The sequence below is a fragment of the Lichenostomus cassidix genome, chromosome 5 (genome assembly GCF_008360975.1).
Source record: "Lichenostomus cassidix isolate B80296 chromosome 5, HeHo_3.0, whole genome shotgun sequence".
In the NCBI taxonomy this organism is placed as follows: Eukaryota; Metazoa; Chordata; class Aves; order Passeriformes; family Meliphagidae; genus Lichenostomus; species Lichenostomus cassidix.
The window spans coordinates 54,808,137-54,831,374 of record NC_139486.1 but is presented as its reverse complement, the minus strand read 5'-3'; the positions used below and the strand labels follow the sequence as shown (position 1 = coordinate 54,831,374).

The following is a 23,238-nucleotide window of genomic DNA, read 5'->3' as shown; positions in this document are numbered from 1 at the left end:
TTGATAACTAATGTTCTTTGAAGTATTTTTGGGCCCAGCAGTGATCCTCCTTTTTGCTTTTTTCCTCATCCCGTGGAATGCCTGAAATGATCTGTTACCATTCTCAAATATCCAGGAAGAACTAAGCCCATTAAGGGGTTTTAAAATCTACTTTTATCATAATACTTTGTGTTACCAACACATGTGCTGTTTCTTTTAGCTTTAACTAAAAGTACAGCCATTTCATTTGCCAGGTGGGAAACCTCAAGTATCACAACCTCAAACTTATCACAAATAAAGGAGAATGTGCTTTAAAAGAGTCTGACTGCTTCCAACAGGCACACACCTGGGCTTCTACGACTTCTTCTCAAATTCCCAGGTTTGCTGATGTTCTGACCTATGATTTCAATTAAGTACTTTATAGCAGTTCTCTGAGAATCCTAATTTTGTTCAGCTAAGCTCTACTTCAGATTATGAGTGTTCTCTATTAGAAGTGAGCAGTTAATAGTTGAGAAAGCTGGACACACATCTGATGGTCCTTTTCTAAAATGCTCCTCTAAATAGACATTTCTGTTTCAGAGGAGGGAAAGCTGAGGCAAAGGGAGAGAAGGAAATGTTGTATAAACAGGAGGAATCCCAGTTTGAAGGCTGCTGGTGAGCTGCTGCACGAGGCATGGCTGGCTGCATTCAGAGAGCATTTACTGGTCCCTGGGGAGAGGCTGCCAAGGCCACCCACACCTCAGGGCTGAGCTCTTGAGGTTTTCTGACACCACACAGCCAACCTGCATTAGTGTCGTTCTCTCCTGTCCCTCCTGCAGAGAAATCCAAAGCCCTTAGCTCTGTCACAGGTGTTAAAAGGATCTTTAACGACTCCTAAGGTGCAAGGGATTAGAGTCCTTGTTAGGCACATGTAAAAGGGGAGTTCAGGACCTTGATTTTCATGTGAAAATGGAGTTAAAGTCCCTCTTAGTGCTTGAAACAATGGAAATAGACCTGGCATTTTGCAAGACTGGGAGAAAATGGTACAAACCAGGTACTCCACACGATAACACTGTGCCAAGAGGACTGGGCAGCTCCCATCTGGAGCGGCAGCTCAGAAGAACGATGGCCATTGTGAGCAGCTCCTGATCAGTACAAATTCCCTTCCTGTGGCATTGTGGATTACTGGTATGTTTCAACCAACTGCACCTGCACGTTGGAACAATGGTGGTGAGCCCAGACCCATGATCAGGGATCCAGACTGGTTCTGAGGGCTGGGTTGATGGGGCTGGCACATGAAATGGGGCTGGGTGGTGACTCTGGATGTGGCACAAGCCCTTCCTAGGGGTTGCCCCAGCAGTGGGGGTGGCATTGCCATGGGACAGAGGAATCCATAGGTACTCACCAAAAACCCAAGAAAGAGAGAAAAAAAATTGTCTTTTTTTTTTTGGTTTATTGGTTTGGTTTTTTAAAATTTATTTCCCAGCGTTGAAAGAACTTCTTGTGAAGCAGCTAGAAGGGACCTCCATGTGAAGGCCAGCACTTCTTCCTGGCCATCTGCTGCTTCTCCAAAGAAACAGCTGTCTACATTCTTGGCTTGGTCTGGCAATATTCCTTATGCAGGGCTGACTTCACTCATCCATCAGGGAATGTTATCAGACTGAAGAAGCCCCACCTCCAGTCCCCAGCAACCCTCTTAGGGACAACTCCTGTCACCTCAGCGCAGTAGCCTGCTGGAAGCCAAGTAAATTCATGGCCTTTCCCTGTGGCTCAGAGCAGAGGAGCTCCAGGAAGGGTGCAGGTAGGGGATGGGAAAGAAGGGTCCATATCATGCATAGCAATCAACAAAATAATTGTTGATGCTGGGAGATGGAACAGGTGAGCCAGCAGGACCAGCCCCATGTGGAGGCTGGGACTCCACAATATTACCTAGCACATTCAGAAAGAAAAATTTCTAGGGCTTCAAGCCTTCATTATAATAATTTTACTCTGTTTAAGAAAAACTAGTCTCAAATTTTTGACGTTATAGCCTAAAAAACCTCGGGATGTAAGGTGGCACCAGCATAGCAGGATGTGGGCATGGAATCAGAAAGTTTCCAAGAAGCACCTCCTACTTTAGGGGTCACAGGAGCACAGAAGCTGTTGCCAAAATACCAAATAAAGAGGATGACAGCATTTTCATCCTTGTCTTGTTGCTTATTTTTCAGTCAGGCAGATGTGGGTTGTGAAGCGCCGGAGTTCGCGGAGCCGTGAGCTGGATGTGGTCACTCGCATCCTGGCAATGGCTCTCACGGTGCAAGGACTCAGGCTCCTCCTTCTTCTCCTTCGCCTCCTCCTCCTCCTCTTCCTCCTCCTCCTGCACCGCCGAGTGCCATTTCTCAGGTCCAGGGAAAGCGACTCCTTCTTTGGCTGCTGCTGGATATGTCTCTGTGCTGTGCCAGGCCAAGGTGGGTGGCAACCCAGCTCACTGCTCCAGCTGCTCCCTGACAGGCCGATGCTCCCGGGCTGCACACGATTCCCTGGTGGGCACAGAGCCAAGCTCTGTATGGCCATGACCAGGGGACCGAAGGTGGTGGCACTCATGGCAGAGGGGTGATTTTGTTCTTCCTCTTCCACTGTCTCCATGGCCTCCTCCTGGCACATGCCTTCCTCTTCAGCCATCACTGGAAGGAGCCCTGCTGCCACCCCTTACAAAGGTGGGATGCCATCTGCCTTGCTGCTCTGGTTTTTCTTCCTTCCACACATTCAAGGGCCTTGGAACTGGGTGGGCAGGAGGGCAGCTGCAGAGCCCCTGCTTGCTTCTACAGTGCCGGAGCACTCAGAGGACTGGTGACATCACAAACAAGCCACTGTGACTGGCCCATGGAGTGTGGCTCAATATGCTGGATTATGGTGAGCCTGTGGCCTGAAAAATGCCCAGGTAAGGGAGGAAGAGGAGGGTCATGGGGCAGAGGGATCCTTTCCTGCAGCCCAACACATCCCATGCTGCTTGTACAAGAAGGGCTGTCCCTTGGGCACAGGGATGGCCCAGCACCTCCCATCAGGAGTCCTTGGCTCCAGCACCCTCCTCATCCCATACCTGGGGCTGCCTCAACAAGATGGTGGCAACAACATTCCAAGAGCATAAAACACCTGCAGGTTTCCAGGAAGAAGGAAAAGCCTACCTGCTCCCTTCAGTCTGAGGGGCACCCTCATGCTGTTCTCTCCCTTATTGACAAACCTTAACACTGCTTTTTTGGTTTTAATCTCTAGGGATATTTTTAGCTTTCTCACACACTGTGGTCCACTTCCTGTGATCATCTGGGAATTTCACCATGGCTAAGGCAAAGTTAAAGCACACCTCACAGAGCTTGAGTCCTGCTCACACAAGTAACACAACATGGATTAGGCTACCATACCAACACCACAGAATAACTGGGAAAGGGGCTGTGGGGTGGTATATGAGCTTTGTGGACTGTAGTGACAGCAGTTTCTCAAGCGTACAGAGCAGTGACAGGTTGAGAGAGTCATGTGTGGGACTGTGCTCTGCTCTGCTGACCAGTTAACATTCAGGAAGGAGGAAGAAGGCATATTTTGTCCTTCAGTATCCCACTAAACTTGTGTATACATAAGGATTTGATTAACTTTCCTAACTGGTAGCACACAGATATTTTTGAAGAAGTCAGAAGAGACATTTGGTTAACTCTGGGATGACAAAGGGGAAAACCAAGGATGGCTCCTTTGGAATGGAAAAGGAACGAGTCACAAATATCTGCTCCAAAATACAAGGCTTCAAAAATCAAGGACAAAGCACGGTTGGCAACATCATCATGGTAACCCATGACGAGTGCATGAAAGAGGGCACTGGCTTCCAGTTCAGGCAGAGATGACTGGTATCACAAGAATGCAATTGGTACAAGGAGATGAACACAGAGAAGTTTTCACTGGGAACAAAAACCACATGAATGACAGTTTATGACCTCTACCTTTACTATCTAGATAACATCCACTGTTGTCCCTGTCAATCAAGTACTTTGGTGTTGCGCTTTCTCAGTGTGCCTGTCTCCTCTGAATCGCTGACTTTTTGCTTTTCCAGTGCTACATTTTCATTTTCTGCCTCCACAGACAGGTCCTCTTGGCTTGTCTCTTCTACTTCACTGCAGCTCTCAGAGTGGAATCCAGCATTCTCTGCTATGACAGCAGGATCATCATCACAGCAGCAGCAGCACTCCCCAGTGCTTTGGCTGGGAGGAAGGTCACTCTTCTCCTCACTGGCGACAGTTACCTCATCCTTTTCCTTCATTACATCCTGACCACCCATTCCCATGGTGAGATCACTTAGCAGGGTTTCACCATAAGGATACTCCTCGTCTTCCATGCCCTCCATTCTTTCTGCCAGCTCTTCTGGAGAGGGTTGGCTCAGGTCAGGATAATCTACAAGGATTGTGTCCTGTTTGCGCTTGAAGCAATCAGAATTATCGTAGACAGGATAGGTCTCTTCTGGATAACCTTAGGAATAAAGGGATTTGCAGCTTGGAGTATTACCAGCATTTAAAAATAGGACTGACTTCAGGGATGGATGCAATAGGACTGACTTCAGGGATGTTGGTCAGAACAGTTGTTTTTAGTGCTGCCAGTGTGTCAACTCTTTAATGCCATGTACACATCATAGTATTTAATCCATGGCAAGAATGTGCAAAGCATGTCTTCTTGGGAGATGATGAAAAAAACTCCACTTATTTTTAGGGAGCCAGGATACGAACCCTGACTTTCAGGAGTGAAAGCTGAGCTCTGCTTGAAGCTATGGGGGCTAACAGGTAAAAATGGTGTGTCTTAGATCTTTAAAAGGATCCTTGTTTTTTTTTCTTGTCTTTAGATTGACTGATCCATGTTTTGAACACTTGCCATAAACAGCATTACTTAGAAAGTTGAAAAAAACAGACACATCAATAACTTTGTGCATTTCATTTTAGAAATAACATCATAAACGTGATTTTATGAACACAGCTCAAGGCCACTGTTTGTGTTTTGGATCATTTTTGAAAGCTTTTTAAAAAGCAAGAAATTAAGTCTGCATTTCAAATTATGATAGTGAGCAGCTCAACTAAGATACCTTGAAAACACATTTATGTAGCAGGTAAACACCAAGAAATGAAAAGGACATTAAAAGAAATAATTTTAAAAAGACAGACTTCCTGGAGTTGACTTTTACAACACTGGAGCAAGCAAAGAATGACTAATCAAAAGCAAAAACTGTAAGTTATCTAAAACATACTGATTCTGATTTTAAAGGGTTTTATGAATGTCATGAAATCCAGTCCAGCAAAGAAAGGGAAATATATAAACCTAGAGCAGCCAACCCCCAGCAGCAGATGGAGCATATGTGAATATTCATATGCCACTTTGGGCAGCAGATAGCGCAGTGTTCACATTAAAAGAAATGCTGGATACCTCAAAATCTATTTTTTCCTATTATGGTTGGGAGAAAAGAAGCCAAGCAACCTCTTGCGAAGTTTTGAACACTCAAAGTAAGGGAAGGATATAGTTACCCAAAACTTTGAAAGGATCTGGGATGATAAGTAATCCTTATTCAATATTTCTTATAAGGGTAATAATGGTAAGAATGTCTCTCCCTTACCTTCCCAATCTGGCATGTAAGGAGCTTCCTCAGCTTCCTTCTCAGGAGAGATGTCATCTATGAACTTTCCTTCTTTCATAACTCTAGTAATTTCTCGGAGCTGTTGAAGTAACATTTTTTCCTGGTCTGTTGTAACATTTTGAGTCCTGCTAGAAAATATTAGACATCAGAATTTAGTTCACTGTTATTACACACTATGAAAAGAGTTTAAACCCAACTGTTCAGTCCATGCCAGCAGCACAGTCTGGAGAAACCTGTTGAGGAGTGTAATCACTCCTCAACATCTGCATGTGCTCTGCACTTCAGCTGGGTATAGTTTATCCCTTTATCCAAAAAGTCTGTAAATTTAAACAGGTAAAGGACAATGTGAGAGATGAAAGTGACACACAAAAAAAGTTATGGTACAAAAGACACTACAGAAATTTCTTGCCCTTAAAAATGTGTTAGGTAAGAATGAGGGTGCAGTGCCTTGTATGAAGTATTATTAAATATAATTCTGAAGCTATGCTACACGTGAAGCTTGTGGGGCTGATCAAAATTTCTCACAGTCATAAGTCTCAAGATTCTAATGATCCCTCATTATGACCATTAAATTTGCAAGTAGGACAGATCATCCTGTCATTATAGACAGTCGACAATGCAGCCTACTGGGGAGATGGGGAGAAACAGGAAGGAAGATTTAAAAATGGAAAGGAGGTGTTACATTGAACTGTATCTTGCCCTTTAGAATTAGAGGGAGAGGACTGAGATTTTTATCAGATTGAAAGCAAACTTTTGACTGGTTCTCTACTGCTGAATCTAGTAATTATTAGTGCTTAGGTAATACCATTACTGCTGTAACAAAAATGCTTCCAACAGATAAGATCATGTAGTCATTACCTGTTATTTTATCTGAAAAGAAAAAAAGGCTTCTAAAAGTCTTATGGACAAAACAGTAATATTTGGAGGGTGGTGCTCTGCAGTCTGCTAACTCTGTAGGTCAGAATAGGAAAGACACTGGCTGTCACCAGGGGTGAAAATGGTTCTGACCAATGGTGCTTGTTTCATGTTGAGTTTAAAATTATGGTATCTTGAGCTTGAAGTCATTTTTGAGCAGTAATGCCAGTTCAAGTCACTCCTGTGGTGCTCTTTTGGATCTCCTGTGTTTCAGTCGTGATCTGTTGCCCCCAGTTACTTGGAAAGGGTGGCCCTGGGCATGCACAGAATGCTGAACTGTAGGGGTGTTCATGTATGTGAGATCAGACAGATTACCTCTGGTGATCTCTGGAGAGCAGACAGACAGATAATCCCAAGAGTAGATTCACTCAGTAGGCTGCTCAGTGAATCGTAGAGATGAGATGGGAAGAGAGGAGCTGGAAACAGATTTTGGCTTTTGGTGGTTAGTGTCTATGTAAACCTCATTTCAGTTACGTAAATCCTAATAAACTTGCAATGTCCATCTTCAAATTTTCTTCTAACTGTTGGGACAGCAACAGCATTCTAAGAGGTACTTTGTGCCACTCTGCATGTATGGCAATGATGGTGGCATGATGGTTACTCCATAAAGGCAGCAAAGTCACCCTGGTTTAAAGCCAAGATTAGCATCCTACTGCTGGTGGTGTGATGGTGGTGGAAGTGCTGATCCTGGGCTAGATTTTGTGCACAGCTACAAACACAGGTGTTGGTAATAGACCTTAGCTCAGGAGCTGCTTTCATGAGCACCTACCCAGATTAAACTGTTTTGCTGAGATTGCAAGGCAAAACATCATTTCTCTGCATTCCCACCAAGGGGAATTTTGCCCCACAGTTTGCAAAGTTGATATCCCAACACTATACACTGAGTCCCCCCAAGTTGTGGTGGCAATCTCTTCCACAAACAAGTGAAGGTGTAAGGCAGCCTCTTCCCAAAAGCCTGGCTTATGCAGATATGGAATGTGAGGGGTGAATTAAGAGGCCCACGAGAAAGGAATGGTTCCATCAGCCTTTAACCAAAGCTGTAACAGAACTGCCAAACTAATCCTCCTTTTACAGACAAAACTGTACCCAATTTGAATATGTATCACTTGGATGAAGACAGAGAGGACTATCTCTTTAGCACATTGGGCAGATAAGCTAGCTCAGATAACAGGATCAATCAATGCAGCTGCATCACTGTGGCATTTCATACAGGAAAATTCCTAATATGTGGGATACCCTCATTAGAAAACACTACTGTCTTTTTCCAACACAAGGGCTCTGTATTTCAGAGTATTCCTCCTCCAAATACCTTGTTTAAAAGGCAAATTTCCCTGCAGACAGGGAGAAACTAAAGCCCATGTGTTATTTTGACTTCATTTAAGGCCTCTGGGAAGACTTACTGTAGGATGCTGGCAGTGTCTAAGGCATCTGGCTGCCTGCACATGGGAGATTTACCAGGATATAATGCACTTAGGAATACTAAGAGGATAACAGATGCAGAAGGTTTACAGTGTAAGAAAAGGTCATTATTTTTGCTCCCTGTATTTGTAGGTACACAACTATTATGACACATCATGGAAATACTTACACTTTGTAGAGCCCCAAAGTGCTCACTAACAGGTAAAGTAAAGGTTTCTTATTCTTACTCTGAGATGAGAACATTTCCTAAAGAGCCATTACAAATGCAGGGAAAATCCATAACCTAAAATGGCATCTCAGACCTGTTAAAAGGTGTTTTTTTAGCTTTTGATCTTAAAATAATCACTATTAAAATGCAGCTACATCCCAAAAAATGGCACCCCACAGAGCCTCTCACTCTCCCATATCACCTTTGCTCAGTTTATGATAAAACAGAAAGTTTTTCCAGTTGACAGCCTAGTAAACAGGACTTTAAAAACAGGTAGGTGAGCTTCATTATTTCTACCTATTACCTAACTACCAGAAATAGAAATTTTTGGTTATGTTGTTGAGGACCTGGCCAGGCAGTCCTTTCTTCCTCTTGCTTTTTTTACCTTGCTTCTCATTCTTCCTACAGCATGCTAAGCCTCATTAAAAGTATCTGTACTTATACTTTTTTATAGTTTTGCATTTCTGGAAGGGTGTTTCTCTGCTTAAAGGTGTAGCAATTCCAACTGGTATGCTGGTTTGGAAGGAGATCTCCTCAGCTGATTTGGAGGCTGGTCTTCAAACCTCATTAAAAAATAAAAGCAAATCCAAGTTTCTGCCTGCTACTTTCTACAACACAGGGCTGGTGGGTAACAGTAGCTATCCCATCTGAGAAAGCCAACTGATAGCACTTAGAAGTCTTCCAGGCTCACTTCACTCAAATGATTTTGAAAGGAAAAGAAATGGAGCAGGATAAGCAATAGCAAGAAAACAACATGTACACTTGCTACAAAAAAATAAGCAGAATAAAATCACACAACACAGTATATATTATTCCTTTGAAACAGGACTTCCTGCTGGGCTACAGCATTCTCTGAGAATAAACTATCCTTTCAAATTCATCCAGATTTTAAAAGCAATTTTTTAAAGAAAATTTAAAATTAAAACTAGAATGTCTTTGGATTCTAAGAATCTTCTCCAGGAAAAAGCCAGGATGAATCATGGAGCAGTTCAGCTGGGAGAATGCTCCTGAGGTAGAGTGAGAGGACACTGAGGCACCAGCTCAGCCCTCAGCACTCTGACAAGCACTGTGAGTTGTGGTGATACATTAGGTTTTGTGGCAATGCAAAATATGACCTTTGGTTGGTTACTAATGCTTCACTTGTCCAGCTGGCTGTTCCTTTGCCACACCTGGTATAAAGGGCCATGGTCTCACCTGGGGTCTTTCAGCACTAGTTTAAACATGACACCAGTTGTTTCTGTCTCTGATTTTTTTGTTGTAGGGGTTTCTGTTTAACTGCATATCAATAAATAAAGTTCAAGTAATTTTTACTCTTTTACTCTTTCCTTTTTATTTAAATCTATCAATATCCAGATTGAATAAACCTAGCTCAGTTTTAAACCATAGGTTTTATTTTAATACATTCATCCAGTATTGGTGAAAGTAGTAAGTATCCTAGTGTCAATTAAGAAAGCTTCAAAGTGTTTGAAAACAGCTATTTGCTCCATCAAGAGTTGCTTTTCCCTCCTCTTCAAAGAGGCAACATACAAAATTCTTCATTAGATTCAGATTCTCATTTCCCCTGAGACCTTTAGACCCATCTATATAAATAGTCTGGTTGAACAAAGAAGGGAAGTTCTACTAAATAGAGGCTTTGGGCCAATAACACAGAGTGGAACAAATACTGGATCAGACCCTAAACCGATTTTCTCAGTAAAAAAATATTCCATCCTGAGACTCAGCACAATATCTGGGCAGCTCATAAGCCTATTTCTGTCAGCTTAAGGGTACATGTAGAGCATTGTGTTAGCTCTCCAGAACAGACATGAGTAGTAGTCAAAAAAAGCAGGATCCTTCTGTTCCACTAATAAAACCAGGGCAGTTTAGGGGCTTTCCTTCCGGACCCTGGCTGGACAAGGGCAAGGTGGGCACCTGAGACAATCCAGGGCAGAGCACAAAGTGGGCAAAACCACATGCTCTAAGAGAACATGGTTTGAAAGCATACATGAAAAAAATGTGCAAGTTCAGCACACAGTTCCAACAGAAAGGATTAAAACAGGCCTTGGCTGATCCAGGCAAAGTTAACATGAGTTACAAGCAGAACAGCTCTCGTTTTTGCTTGCAAAACCCACCTTCATATTCATGGTATTTCAATTTTCAAACCCTGCAGTTATGCAGTGTCCTACTGATCTGTTCTTTTTGCTCCTTATGAAAAACACAGACTTGTTCCCAGTGTTTCTTTGTAATGTAGACTGGTGATACCAGATTTGTAGGAAATATTAATAAACATAATAAAATTTGGAATGCAGATTTTACAACCCTTTGTCTTTTATATTTAGAAGCAAATGCATGAATTTACTGGTTACAGGGTGGAACTAAGTTATGTAATCAGATTATTATACCATTCTGCCTTAAAGAAATATTTTATGGTTATTCTAACAGGAATTTGCATAGATTATAACATCATTTCAATTTAGAAAAATAATTCATAGAACTGGAAAAGAATAATTCGGGATATTTCTTCATATAAGACAGGCTGTTTTATGTACTTTAAATGTAGATAGTTCATCCTCTGTTTACACATACCTGTCATTTTCTTCCAAATAACACACTGTACAAACTGGGGATATGGGGATAGTTACTTTTTTGCTTAAGGAAAATGAAGTTGCAAAAGAATATTTATTTTATATATAGGTGCTGAGAAGAGAAAAACTGCAGAACAAGAATTGTGATGTGTAAAATCAAATTTCTATAATTTGAAGTAGCAATAAAAATGCTATTTTAATGTAGATAATGCAAGAAGGTTTAATTCCTAATCAGAGTAGAATCTCTCCGTAAAATGCTGTAATTTGAAACACACCTGTCATACACAGGTCCTACCCTGTTGATTAATTTTTCCATAGCTTCTTCTGTCTCTCTGAGTCTTTCCTGGAGTTGAGTGAGCTCATAGTCAGCTGTAAAACAAAAAAAACCAAAAATCCCAAGATCTGTCAGAAGGAGCTTTGAATATGTATCCCTTTTACATTATCACAGATAGTAAATGCTGTACCAAACCAAACTGGCTCTGAGGAAAATAAGACATTCAGCTTAGAGAGTTCTACCTCTAAGTTCTACTCTTTTCCTGGCCTAAGAGGGTGAAGAATATTGCCACACAGGACACACAGAAAGCACTTTTTTTCAAATGTTTCCAAGCTACCTCCCAATAAGCACAGTGAGTGGGCCACTGGAAATGCCCTGGAGATTAAAGTTTAAGAAAAGAAAATACTGTGGGGCTTTTTGTGTGTTTGCTGCTTGTTTTTTTTTTTAATTTCCACTGCATAATTAATAGTTCTCATGGAATTTCCCTCTTAGGACCTTGGAAACAGAAACAAAAGGTCATTTGAGCATTTTCTAATGAGTCCAAGGCTTGAGAGACCACTTCTTTTTTGAAAGAGAATCAAGTTCATGGGCTTGATGGCTTGAATCCAACCCTGCCCAGGTGTGCCATGCTTACTGGGATGAACAACACTGAGCCCACAGTATCTGCCTGGGGAGCAAAGCCATGGCTGCACTTAAAAAAAAAAAAAAAGTGGCCATAGTACAATGAAAGAACACCCAAACTGGCTTTTTGAAAGAATTAACAGTCAAGATGCAGCAGCCTGGATGCCAACAGAAATGCTTGAACTCCTTGTTGGGCTTTTGCAGCTCATGTTCAAAATCCTAGAGCTGAGACTCCATTGTTCCCCACTGCAGAACAACATGAAAACAGCCTGGGTGAATGCAACATTCAGCTGCTCCAGGCACACCCACTTCAGCAGGAAAAGGCACAACGGAACTTCAACATAGTGAGAATAGAGGAATCCATCCACAAACATCCTGCTTTTAGAAAGATCTCTATTCTGCACAGATTGTCATTACTTAATGTAACACTGATGTAATCATTTTGCATGTCTGAGACTTGGAAAAAAGAGGAAAGGAAATTGGCAAAGACAAGGGAAGTTACTTCCTCCAAGTCACCGTGTAAGTGGTGACTCAGTCTTAGGCTCTTAATACAGTGACCTGTCCCCTGCTCTGCTACAGCTTGCCATGAATGCTTTAGGAATATAAATGAAGAGTTCTAGGAAAAAGCAGAATAATTTTCACTGTTAGTTCTTTGGGATATAATGATGGCAAAGTTAACTTACTGCAAAGCTACTTTCTCTTACCAAGCATTAGAGAAAAAAAATATAATTACCATTGCTAATATATTGCCCGAAATTGCCAGGCACAAAGCAGCACAAGTGCACTGAAGACACAATCTACAGCACTGAGTACATTAGGTATTCCTAATATGTGCATTAATGTCAAGATAATTACAGCTATGTTAAGAGAATTACCTTCCTGCTAGTACTTTCTATGAAGCCCTATGCACTTTTCTTTCCTATTACAGTTTAGCCAGCTAAACCCAACCCATTTAATTCTGTAATGGTAACTGCTCTTCCAATCCTCAATAGTAAGCTTATTAATTTATCTAATAAGTGCCCACAAATAGTTGAATCTATCTCACCAATGTTTAGGTAAAATGAAATTAACATTTCAGAATGCTATTCGCTCTTTTTACTGCATGCATGAAAACTGTACACTGCAGAAAAGGAAAGGGACAAATTAGGGAAGTGCCTGATATTGGCTAAGAATTCTTCAATTAAAAAAAAAAGAAACTAGCTTTTAGGGTATCTTTCTATGCTCTGACTCGACTATTAGGGATTACAGAATGATGATAGCTGGACATCCCATTATCCATTTTTAATCATCAGTGACACAGCTTTTCAGCAAAATCTGTGCAGTTAATTCAACAAACCTTATCAAAAGCCATTCCTTCCAGAGGCACTTGGGATAAGGCTGCTATCACAGCCTCATTGGCTGAATGAGATTAGAAAGTGACAGTGCAGTCATTCTTTTTAACTCTAGCTCATTCCAACACAGAAGTTTGTGCTTGTTTTTCGGGGGTAGGGAGGGAACATCAGCTTTACAGTGTGCCCTGAACTTGAAGAACATTGTTGGACCAGTACAGAGTCAACAGCTACATAGATAAAACTCAGTCATACTCACTGATTTTCCTCTTCATGTTCCCAGGTGTGGCAGTAGGGCATTTCCGCTCTGCAGGAGTCGTTCTTCCCTTGGAAGCCAGCTGGTGAGGAAGAAAAGATGGCTCTTCTATGAGTTACAACAGTAGTATTACATATGCCCCAGAGGCAATGGAAAAAAATACAGAAAACTAAATTATGCCATAAGGAAAAGGACACCAGCAGCAAAACCATGAAAGATGCCTGGGATACTCTGGCAGTTGAAAACTCCCAAAAGATTTTTGGAACAAATAATATTTTTAAGCATAGTGAAAGCATAAATCATCAAAAATAATTTCTTCATTTTGGAATGGTTATCTATTCCATTCTTCTGTATATGGAAGGGAAGAAACCTCATTTGGCAATTATTGCAAATTGAAGGGCAGGTTCTGAAGGAGCTACGTGTGACCCCACTTGTCCCTCTTGCAATGCTTTCTGCCATTATTCCTTATCAACTTGGTAGCTGCAGCACAGATATAGTTGGCTCTACAAGGAACTATAGAATCATTTAGGCTGAAAAACACTTTCAAGATCATTGAGTCCAACAGTAACCTCACACTGCCCAGTCCACCACTGAACCCTGTCCCTAAGTGGCACATCTACAGCTTTTAAATATGTCCAGGGATGGCAACTCAACTATTTTCCTGTACAGCCTGTTCTGGTGCTTGACAATTATTTCAGTGAAGAACTTTTTTCCTAATATCCTGTCTAAACCTCCACGGATGCAGCTTGAGGCCATTTCCTCTAGTCCTATTACTGGCTGCCTAGAAGAAGAGGCCAATGTCCACCTTTCTCCATCCTCCTTTCAGGGAGCTGCAGAGAGTGCTAAAGTCCCCCCTGAGCCCCCTTTTCTCCAGGCTAAACACCCCCAGCTCCCTCAGCTGCTCCTCATAGGACTTGTGCTCCAGACCCTTCACCAGCTCTGCTGTCCTTCTCTGGCCAGAAGCTGCAGGCTTGTTTTTTCATCTCTGTTGTGTTTAATCAGTTCACCCAATTCACTTCATTCTTGACTTGGTCCAGCTCACACTCAACTCTTTAGGGGGCTAGATGTAGCTCTTATTAAAGGAAAAAAAACATTTCCCCAGGTCCAATTCTCCTTTCTCCCACACAGCTGACTGTCACCACCTACACGCAAGTCAAGCTGGTATTACAAATAGTTAGGAGAAGTTCAAACCACATGTGAAACACTTGAGGCGAATTTGGGCTGTGTGCATTCTTTAACTGGCTTTCAACCAACTCCTCAGCTGGGGCATTTCCAGCATGGTCAACACACCCTTACAAACTCCCAGTCTCCAAGAATGTGGTGCTTTAATTCCAGAAGTGATGTACTCCCTCTCTCCCACATTACGTCCATAAAGCAAAGTGCGTACACAGCACATATAATGTGCAGCCACATACAACAGGGTAAAGAATATTATGTGTCTATTCAAAATTAATCTAACATTGCGCTAGACATGCACATTTTGCAGGGGAAAAGGAAATCCTTAAAAAATTGTAAGAGGTCAGAGGCCGATGCAGGATAAGAGAAATCCTTCCCTGCATTCTTAGCTACAGTGTTTGCAACAGCAAAACTCACAAGGTACTCCAATCTTTTGACCACCAGCCAAAGGTCCAGCATAAGCATTTTTTTGACCACAGCTGAAATGAGAGTATAGTATTTTTTGCAAAGTTTTTTGAGTTATTTCCCTGTATTTTCAATTCATGTTGGTCTTACCTTAAATAAAATGTAGAGGATATATAAGAAGATACCAAATCCATATATAGGGATAATCTGTCCCACAAGACCTCTCCCAGTTCCACCAGTGCTTCCACTACCACCTCCACCTGCCTTGGCTTTGGCAACTGCTTCAGTGAGGTGAGACCTTGGAAAATGAGGGACAGCTCGGCTCTCAGGAGTGGCATGGGAATGCATCCTCGGCGGAAAGCGACCAAGCTTCCCTGCAAAAAAACACACAATGATCATTCCACCCTTTTTTTATTACTTTCCACCCTTTCACATGTACCATAAACCTGCAGCAGGTGCAAGTGCCTTATTTTCTCTGCTTGTAAATTCACCACCACTGATGAGTAACTTGTTGCACTAAGTCTGTAAACTCAGTTCTCAGTCTCTTGTGATGTGCAGTGCTAAGAGCTAGGTTTTACTCACAGCAATTTACTCCTAGCAACTCCTACACAATTAGGAGTAGAATCACACAATTATAATCTCTTGATTTTAAACAGAGAAAGAGCTGACAGGGCAACTAACAAAACATGGAGTTTAACAGGTATATTCTTGTTTGGATATCTGGCAGATCAGCATCTCCAGCAGGATGAAATGCCAAATTCCTACTTGTTTCTCTCCTCAAAACACCCCAAAATATCAGTTTTCCACTGTAAGCCTCATCTTTCAATATTGCCCAGTATATATATTGGCATTACTACAGTATAACTGTAGTAATGTATAAACCATTATCCACTTAACACCCTGATACGTGACTGCAGTGTTTGCCCAGCATAGATATTTGGCTGTTGCCCTAAGATAAAGTATTTTACCTGATTTCACCAAGTGAGTAATGAAAAATGAAGAAAAGGGTTTTTACCTCAAGCTGTTCTCCTCAAAAAGGTCTAAGAAAGGAGACTAAGTATAGCCTGGGATGTATTATCTTTGGCATTTTAGAGGGAAAAAAATTTAGAGGTTTCTAACCTTTCTAGGCAGAGCTAATTTAACACAAGAAAGAAGAGCAAGCATAAATGGATGTACAGATGCTAGAGTAAGACTGCAGAGAGCCTGAAACAGTGCTGCAGATGATTTCATGCAACTGAAAGGTGCAAGAACCTCAATAAATTTAAGCTCATGCATTATTCTATTTTCTTGCTGCCATCAATTCAACAATTTTGCTGTGAAATTCAGTACTTTACTCCTCTGTGTAGCTGACATCCTGCTTTCCATCTCCATATCCAGTTTGGATGTGCACCTGCACTCCCTTCCACCAAGTGGGTCTGAACTAAATTACTCAGCTGCTCTGCCATGGAATCTGGTGGCTGGAGAAGCTGGATGGATGCACCAGAGCCAGGGATTGCCAGGCTGGGCTGCAGCTCACTCCTGATCCCAGCTGGGAAACTCCCCCTCCCTGGCACACTGGTGCCTGTGCTTGCGGAAAGGAAATTAAAAGCAGGTTTGAAGTGGCATTGAAAATAACTGAATTTACTTCTGCGAGTACGCAGCTGCAAATATTTTTATGAGACACAAGAGAAAAATTTAATTAACATTTGGTCTTGCTAGGAAACACCATCATAGGCAGCTAAATTCCTGAGCACGGAAAATTGCAGTAAACACTTATTAGGAAGTGATATCAATAATTCATGAAATTCTACAATTAAAAACACATTTTTCTTGTAGAAGATAGCATACATTCCATGAGTTCTTTAGTGTAACTGCCAGGGTATGCCACCACTGACCAAGCCCACTCTCAGATTAGCTTAACTCTGAGGAAGCTGTTATCATGCACTTAAATTTTAGTGAATTATTCAAGGTCTGTGATGGAAAGCATAGTATCTTATTTACAAGGAAGTCCCCCTGCTCCAGCAGCAATGCCCTGTGGCAGTAGGTCACTGTGGAAATGAGTGTGATGTCGTGCAGAGAGCACTATCACCGAGATGGGGATGAAGCAGCAGGGTAGGTAAATATTTGTAAAACACCTTATACTGATGCAAATATTCTTTATTAAAAAAAAAAAAAAAAAGACAGAGATCATAACAAAGCAGAAAATAATTGACAAAGGTGAAACTCTATTAAAAGTGAATAGTTTTCTAAATAATCCACAAGGCCTTGTTTGTGCTTTAAAAGACTCAATTCAATTAAATGTAATCAGGCCAAGGGGACAGACACTACACATTTCATTAACAAAATAATTTTAAAGGGGAATTTCGTGGCTGCTATTTCTAAATCTACCCTGCTGATTTTAAACGTCTATAAGTACTTCCTTAATAAACAAATACCATCTTCCATTGTTTTTATTGTGAAGAACCCATGCAAATTACACAGGAAATTGAGGGCACAGGCAACTTGAAAGCAACATATGCACAAAGCTCCTAAATGCACAGTATATAAATGGAAATGTCACTATCTGGGTGCCACTGTCAATTAAACAAGATTCCACACTTCCAGGGATTAAACAAACCACTTTCAAATGGAGACAACAACACACTCTCCAGCAAGAAAATCAAGTGACACTTGATGTGCACTGAAGGGCACATGTTGGGTCCTTGTTTGCTGCCCCACCCGGCTGCCAGTGGGGGTGGTGTGTACTTCAACAGCACATTTTCCATGCTGTGGGAAGAGCACTAACTCCATGTGGCTATGAAGGATGCCACAGTGCTGCTCTGCTTTGGAAATATTTCCCAACTCCCCTGTGACAGCCCCAGGGCAGCCTTCATGCAGACTGATTGCTGTGTGTGGTAACTCCACCAACTCCACCCTACCTGGCTGTGAGACCTTTTACCTAAGATTTATCCTATACATTTCATATTTTGTCAGTTTTAATGCTTCAAATCAACTTTGCAAACCAGCTACAGGGCAAGCAGAGCACGTTTTGTCTAACCTTGTCCCTTCAATAGTTTTAAGTCCAAAAATGAAATTACACCCCAGGAAACGTTTTGTTTAAAAGACTGTAGGTTTCTGAATGTAGATGAAGTCATTAATGGCCTTTTTCACATGAGATTGACCGTGGAGTTTTTAATCTTGTAACAATATTAACAGTCAGCTGATAAAAAGCAAATCTTAAAAATTGTATTTACAACTCAATGAATACAACAGCCAACCAGATGATGATACTCAGACCATTCAAGTTATCTTTTTCCAAGAAAGCTGTTATGTGTTCTACTTAGTGGGTTTTGGGAATTGTTACTGAGCCCAGCTTGACTATTTATAAAGTTATTTAGACTTAAGTTACTATTCAGCAACTCCTAGTCTAGGTAATTCTCTCTGCAACATCTGACCAGCTGTAAAATGCTAAGATACATATGCACACATATAATAAAAGAAGAAAGTTTGACACACAAGCTGTTGCTACATAAAGTTTGCACTTCATTCATCAGATTTATGACACATGACTTCATTTATAAGGTATGTACGTTCTTCAGACCCCAGACATGTAGGAGGAGGGTTGGAGATTGGAAATGTCAGTCTAGGAAGTGCATGTGACTTGTCCAAGCTGACAGCAAAGCCAGGGATGCTGCTCTCATGGATTGTCTAATTTCAACCAAGTTGCTCCTCAGGGGCACCCACAGTTCCTCTCACACTCTGCAGGAGGTCTTCTGCCTTTTGGTTTTTGTTTCCATCCCAAAACCATGGTTACACTACTTTGATTCGGAAAGGCTAAGATTATGTTTTTTCCAAGTAAGACATTTATTATTCCTTACTCTGCACTCAAAACCAAACAAAAAGCTCTAGGAACAATCAAACATGTGACAGTGGGACACAGAACTATCCTCCTGCCTCAGAAGTGTAAATTCCAGCCCTCCAACCTATCTTCAAACTACTCTGACTCCCACACTCAGAGATGCTTGGGTACTATTTACATTTTCCTGATAAAATGTTCATCATAGTGACTGAAAAAGAAAACCACCATCTTTTCAGACAGTGATAGCGATCAGAAATGAAATACACTCCTGTGAGATCCAGAACTGAGAAGTTTTGCACATTTTTCTTCCCTGCTGTGTTGGACTTGCTGTTTAAAGGAAATGTGTGCCCTAAGCAAAGCTTTTGCTAAATAGGCAATGCAGGACCTCCCTCTCTGGTCGAAGCCAATAAAGACTCATTCATACTGATGCCTTCACCTCGGGACACTTGAATCCATCTTTAGCCCCTCTCAGCCCTGAATTTTCATAAATTACTGATTTCCTCCCTCTCTCTGTCCAATAAGATTACCTGAAAGTCCTAAAGCTGCAAGTGGCAACATACAGCAAGACATACCAACTGCATGATGCTGTAACTTTGTGTTGTCTAGACTGAAAACGTCCTTCCAAATTTTCTAGCATGTTTGGTACAACAGCTTAGAATAATCTGTACAAAAATTGTTGTCTTGTTGACATTCACTCTAAATTCTCTTTCAAGCCACTACAAAATTTCTGCTGTTTTTAACACACTCTAATTTCTCCAACAGGTTTGCCCACAGAAAGCCCAAGTAATTACTCCTTTTTGAACACTACCAAGCTCAGTTTTGGGCACCACATTATAAAAAAAATTAGGCTATTTGAGAATGTCCAAAGGAGGGCCATGAGAATGGTAAGGGGTCTGGAGAATAAAATCTTCATTTTCTTCAGGACACCAGCAGGCAACTGATGTGTGCATTGCACAAATCCAAGCTGAGCAGAGGGGTTACCTGAACTCATGTATCTTTTTTCTAAAGCTGATGGTACTTGATTGTTCAAAAGAATGCAGAGCTTGCTACCATCATGGAGCTGTAAGGTTTTTCTGAAAATACCAGCTTAGAGCAGCTTTACAAAATGCATAGTATATATTTATGAACACTACACATGAAAAGCACTTTTTAAACTGTTAGTGGCTCTTTTTCTCCCCCCCTCTTTTACAATAGATGAATATTCTAATGCCTGTCCGTGAAGTCAACCAGGAATGTGATACATACACAGCAAGTTCTTTAAATGAACTTTTTCATATACATGAAATTATTACTGTGGAAAAGAACAACATACCCATTGGGAAGATAATATTAATTTCTGTAGTTCTGTGCTCACCATTTTCCTAAAAGAGACCTCTGAAAATGGCTTTATTAGAGAAAGTGATATTCCCATGCTTAAAGCCTGTTTCAATAAAAAGCCTTCTGGTAACACTGAGTTCTAACAAATGGTACTAAACTTTAAGCATGTTTTATTCAGAGAAATTTTGCCCCCAAGACTACAATAAGTACTTTATTAACTTCAAGAATGACATGATTACCTCAAGCTCCTGAAACTCCTGTCAGGTAACTGCAGTTATCAGTGCACTGGAGAGAGAGACTAATGACAGAGATATGAATTGAGCGGTTCAATCAAGATTTATTCTTCTAATAAAAAAATAACTTCAGGTGAAATAAAGTTTGGTCTACAGAGCAGGTGTAATGAAATCCTTGCTCTCACATTGAAAATATGGACTATAAACTCTCATCTGAAACTGACCAGCTGAGGTGAGGTGTTACATCCTCAGCCAAAGACAGGTGCTGGAGGGCAGCAGGGGAGCAATGCTGGGTACTCACGCTGCACCAGGCACACACTAACCTGGGCTGTCCTGTGATCTCTGCAGGAATGATGGAAAGTATTTATAATACTGAGAATGGAAAGAGCATTTATGTTACCTGTTGTAAGTATTGAACTGTGGCTGTGATTAGTCACCTTATCACAGCACTGCTCAGAGCCAGCTGTGCTACAATAGATACAAGCATCATTCATTAGACAGATGCCACTGAAATTAATTTGGGGGCAAGACTGTTGTTGGGTTTTTAAAGCTAGTTTTTCTGTCAGATCAACCTGCAGGCAATGAAAGGAGCACCACAACATTAACTGACAACTGTTTAAGGGTACATTGCTTGGTGAAAATGGTGTGTCAAATTCCATCCTTTGGTACCACTGTGGGATCAGTCAGGAGCTGCACAAAGGCAGGTTTTTTTGGGAGCCAGGTACCATCTCCCAGAGAATCTGCTTCCATCACTGCTGGCTGCTGGGCCTTTATGGAGCCCTGCACTGTGCCCTCACAGTACTGCTCTTGATGTGCTGCCAAAATTCCATTCCAGATTTTCAGTGTGAGGAGACTCTGCAATGGAACTATAAACCTGTAGATCTACAGTGGTGACCAACCTGTTTTCAAGTTCCTAAAGACCAAAAACACACATGGTAATTATAGAAAGGCTGTTGTGGCAAGGAAATCTTATGCTTGGGTTCAACATAACACTGTTTTAGCAGTAACTTCAGCCTGAATGTCCTTAGAAAACCCTGAAACGAAATGGAGCACTAAATGAAATCCATGAAGTGTGCAGACATGGAAGAACCAGGCTGTTGGAAGGATGCAGAAGATCCAGTCACTGAACACAAGTCCCTGTGGGACAGCATCCAGAAGAACCTGTAAGCTCTCTGTGCTGCCACCAGCCTCACCTCTGGCTTGTAGGCAGCCCTGGGCAAAACTCCTTCTCTGCCAAGACTCAGGGCTATGACACCAGCTACTCTTGTGAAGTGCCTTGAGGAAAAAAACCCAAAAAACCTACAGTAAAAAGGAAATGAGCCTAAAAAGAATGGGAGCTGCTTGTACAAACCCATTCCTGGAGAACTTGAGAGGACATGCAGGGTGGGAGAGATGGCACAACAGGACATGAACTTAAAATGAGCCACCAACCTGGCCACAGCATTATGAGAATTTGGTGCATGAAAATAAATGTTTAAGATGCTGGCGTAGGAAACTGAACAATGAAGACGATTCAAATGGAATTTTATTTCATATGCAGCAACAAAAGCTCTCTGTACAGAAAGCAACAAAATAATGACGGGATGTATTACAGTGAAAAAAAAAAAGAAACAAACAAAAAAGGTGGAATGAATATGTCCCTTTACAGAAGCTTTAATAAGCCACACACAGATAAAGCAAAACTTGGGGGATTTTAAATTGTTTAAAAAAAATAAAAATAAGAAGGCAGGTCCCAGCGGTAACCACGAATGAATCCTCCGACACTCCGCACGTCTCTAAGGGAGGAGCACGGGGAGTGACGCGCGAAGGGGAAGCTACGCTACGTTTCCATAGCAGGCGGCGGAGCTCCCTGCCAGCAGCCCCGGCCCTCACGGAGCCCCACGGCCCGCCCCGGCCTCACCCCGAGCGGCACCCCGGGACAAGGACGGGGGCGGCGGCGAGCAGCGGCCTCTTACCCTCGGGCGGCGCGGCGCCGGGCTCCTGCCTGCCGCCGGCCCGGGGCAGGAAGGTGCGCGGCAGGAGCAGGGAGACGCAGAGCACCAGGCAGGACACGGCAGCCACCCGGCAGCACGTCCAGGCCGCCATGGCGGGGCCGGCAACGCGCCGCGACCGCGCGCTCTGCGCAGGCGCGCGCAGGCGCCGCGCGGCACCCTGAGGGGAGCCTGAGGGCAGGGAGGGAGGGAAGGAGGGAAGCGCCTTGGAAACGCTTTGGAAACGCTTTGGAAGCGCGGGGCTTGGAAAAGCCCTGAGCCTCAGAAAGGCAAAACAGCGGCCGAGAGGACGCAGGGGTTCCCTTCTTGTCCTTCCAGTGCCTGTAGGGAGCCTGCTGGAAAGATGGAGAGGGATCTTTGACGTGTGGTGACAGGAGTAGGGAGGGCAGCTTCAAACTGAAAGGGGGTAGGCTTAGATTGGATAGTAGGAAAAAACATTTTTACAGGGAGGGTGGGTGAGGTGCTGGAGCAGGCTGCTCAGAGGAGCTGTGGGTGCTCCGTGCCTGGAAGTGTTCAAGGAGCTGGATGATAGGAAAAAAGTGTCCAGGGAAAGGTGACAGGGTTGGGACATGTTGTTCTTAATGGTCCCTGCCAACCGAGGCCATTCTGCGATTTTCTGATTCTTCCTTAAGGTGTTCTTCCCTGCATAATTGCTTCACAGGCTCTGTTCCCTCCTTGCCTGTAACACTTCAAACTTTCTGAGGGGAAAGAGAAAAATAATCTTTGCTGTGCCCTGTGTTCACTGCTGGTCTCAGCTGGTCTCTGCTGGAGGCAGTGGTGGCAGTGTGGGGCAGGTGGGCATGGGGTACCAAATCTTGGAGCATCCATGGCAGCGTGGTTGGCATTCTCCCTGACCTTTCCTGTGGACTTTCCTCTGGAGTGAGGGCAGCCAGGCTTGCAGGGGCAGGAAGGCATCTCTGCTAAATACACTGCTTGAGGCCACAGCTGACCCAGATTCTCCATGTGGATTTGTTTCCTTCTTTGAGCACATGGGACAGATGTAGAAAAGTCCTGACAACATTTGAAATTAATTCAATTTACTGCTACTATCTGTACTGCTACTATCTAAAACATTTAAAATTAAAAATGTGCATATATTTTCAAAAGAGGGTGTGAAA

The 23,238-nt window shown here is 42.5% G+C and overlaps 1 protein-coding gene across 2 annotated transcripts; it reads right to left on the bottom strand.

Annotated features, from left to right (window-relative positions):
• Positions 1-1,391: 1,391 nt before the first annotated feature.
• On the bottom strand, positions 1,392-22,249 carry RIC3 (RIC3 acetylcholine receptor chaperone). Of its 2 annotated transcripts, XM_085063188.1 has the most exons (7): positions 22,085-22,249; positions 14,913-15,136; positions 13,185-13,263; positions 10,978-11,071; positions 5,576-5,724; positions 2,113-4,446; positions 1,392-1,691 (listed from the first exon to the last, which is right to left on the bottom strand). In XM_085063188.1, the coding sequence occupies exons 1-6, from the start codon at positions 22,212-22,214 to the stop codon at positions 3,959-3,961; spliced, it is 1,164 nt and encodes a 387-aa protein (XP_084919314.1). In that variant the 5' UTR covers positions 22,215-22,249; the 3' UTR covers positions 1,392-1,691; positions 2,113-3,958. The 2 variants fall into 2 exon arrangements, with proteins under 2 accessions (XP_084919314.1, XP_084919315.1); XM_085063189.1 differs by lacking the exon at positions 1,392-1,691 and having other exon boundaries at positions 3,862-4,446; positions 5,576-5,721.
• Positions 22,250-23,238: the final 989 nt, after the last annotated feature.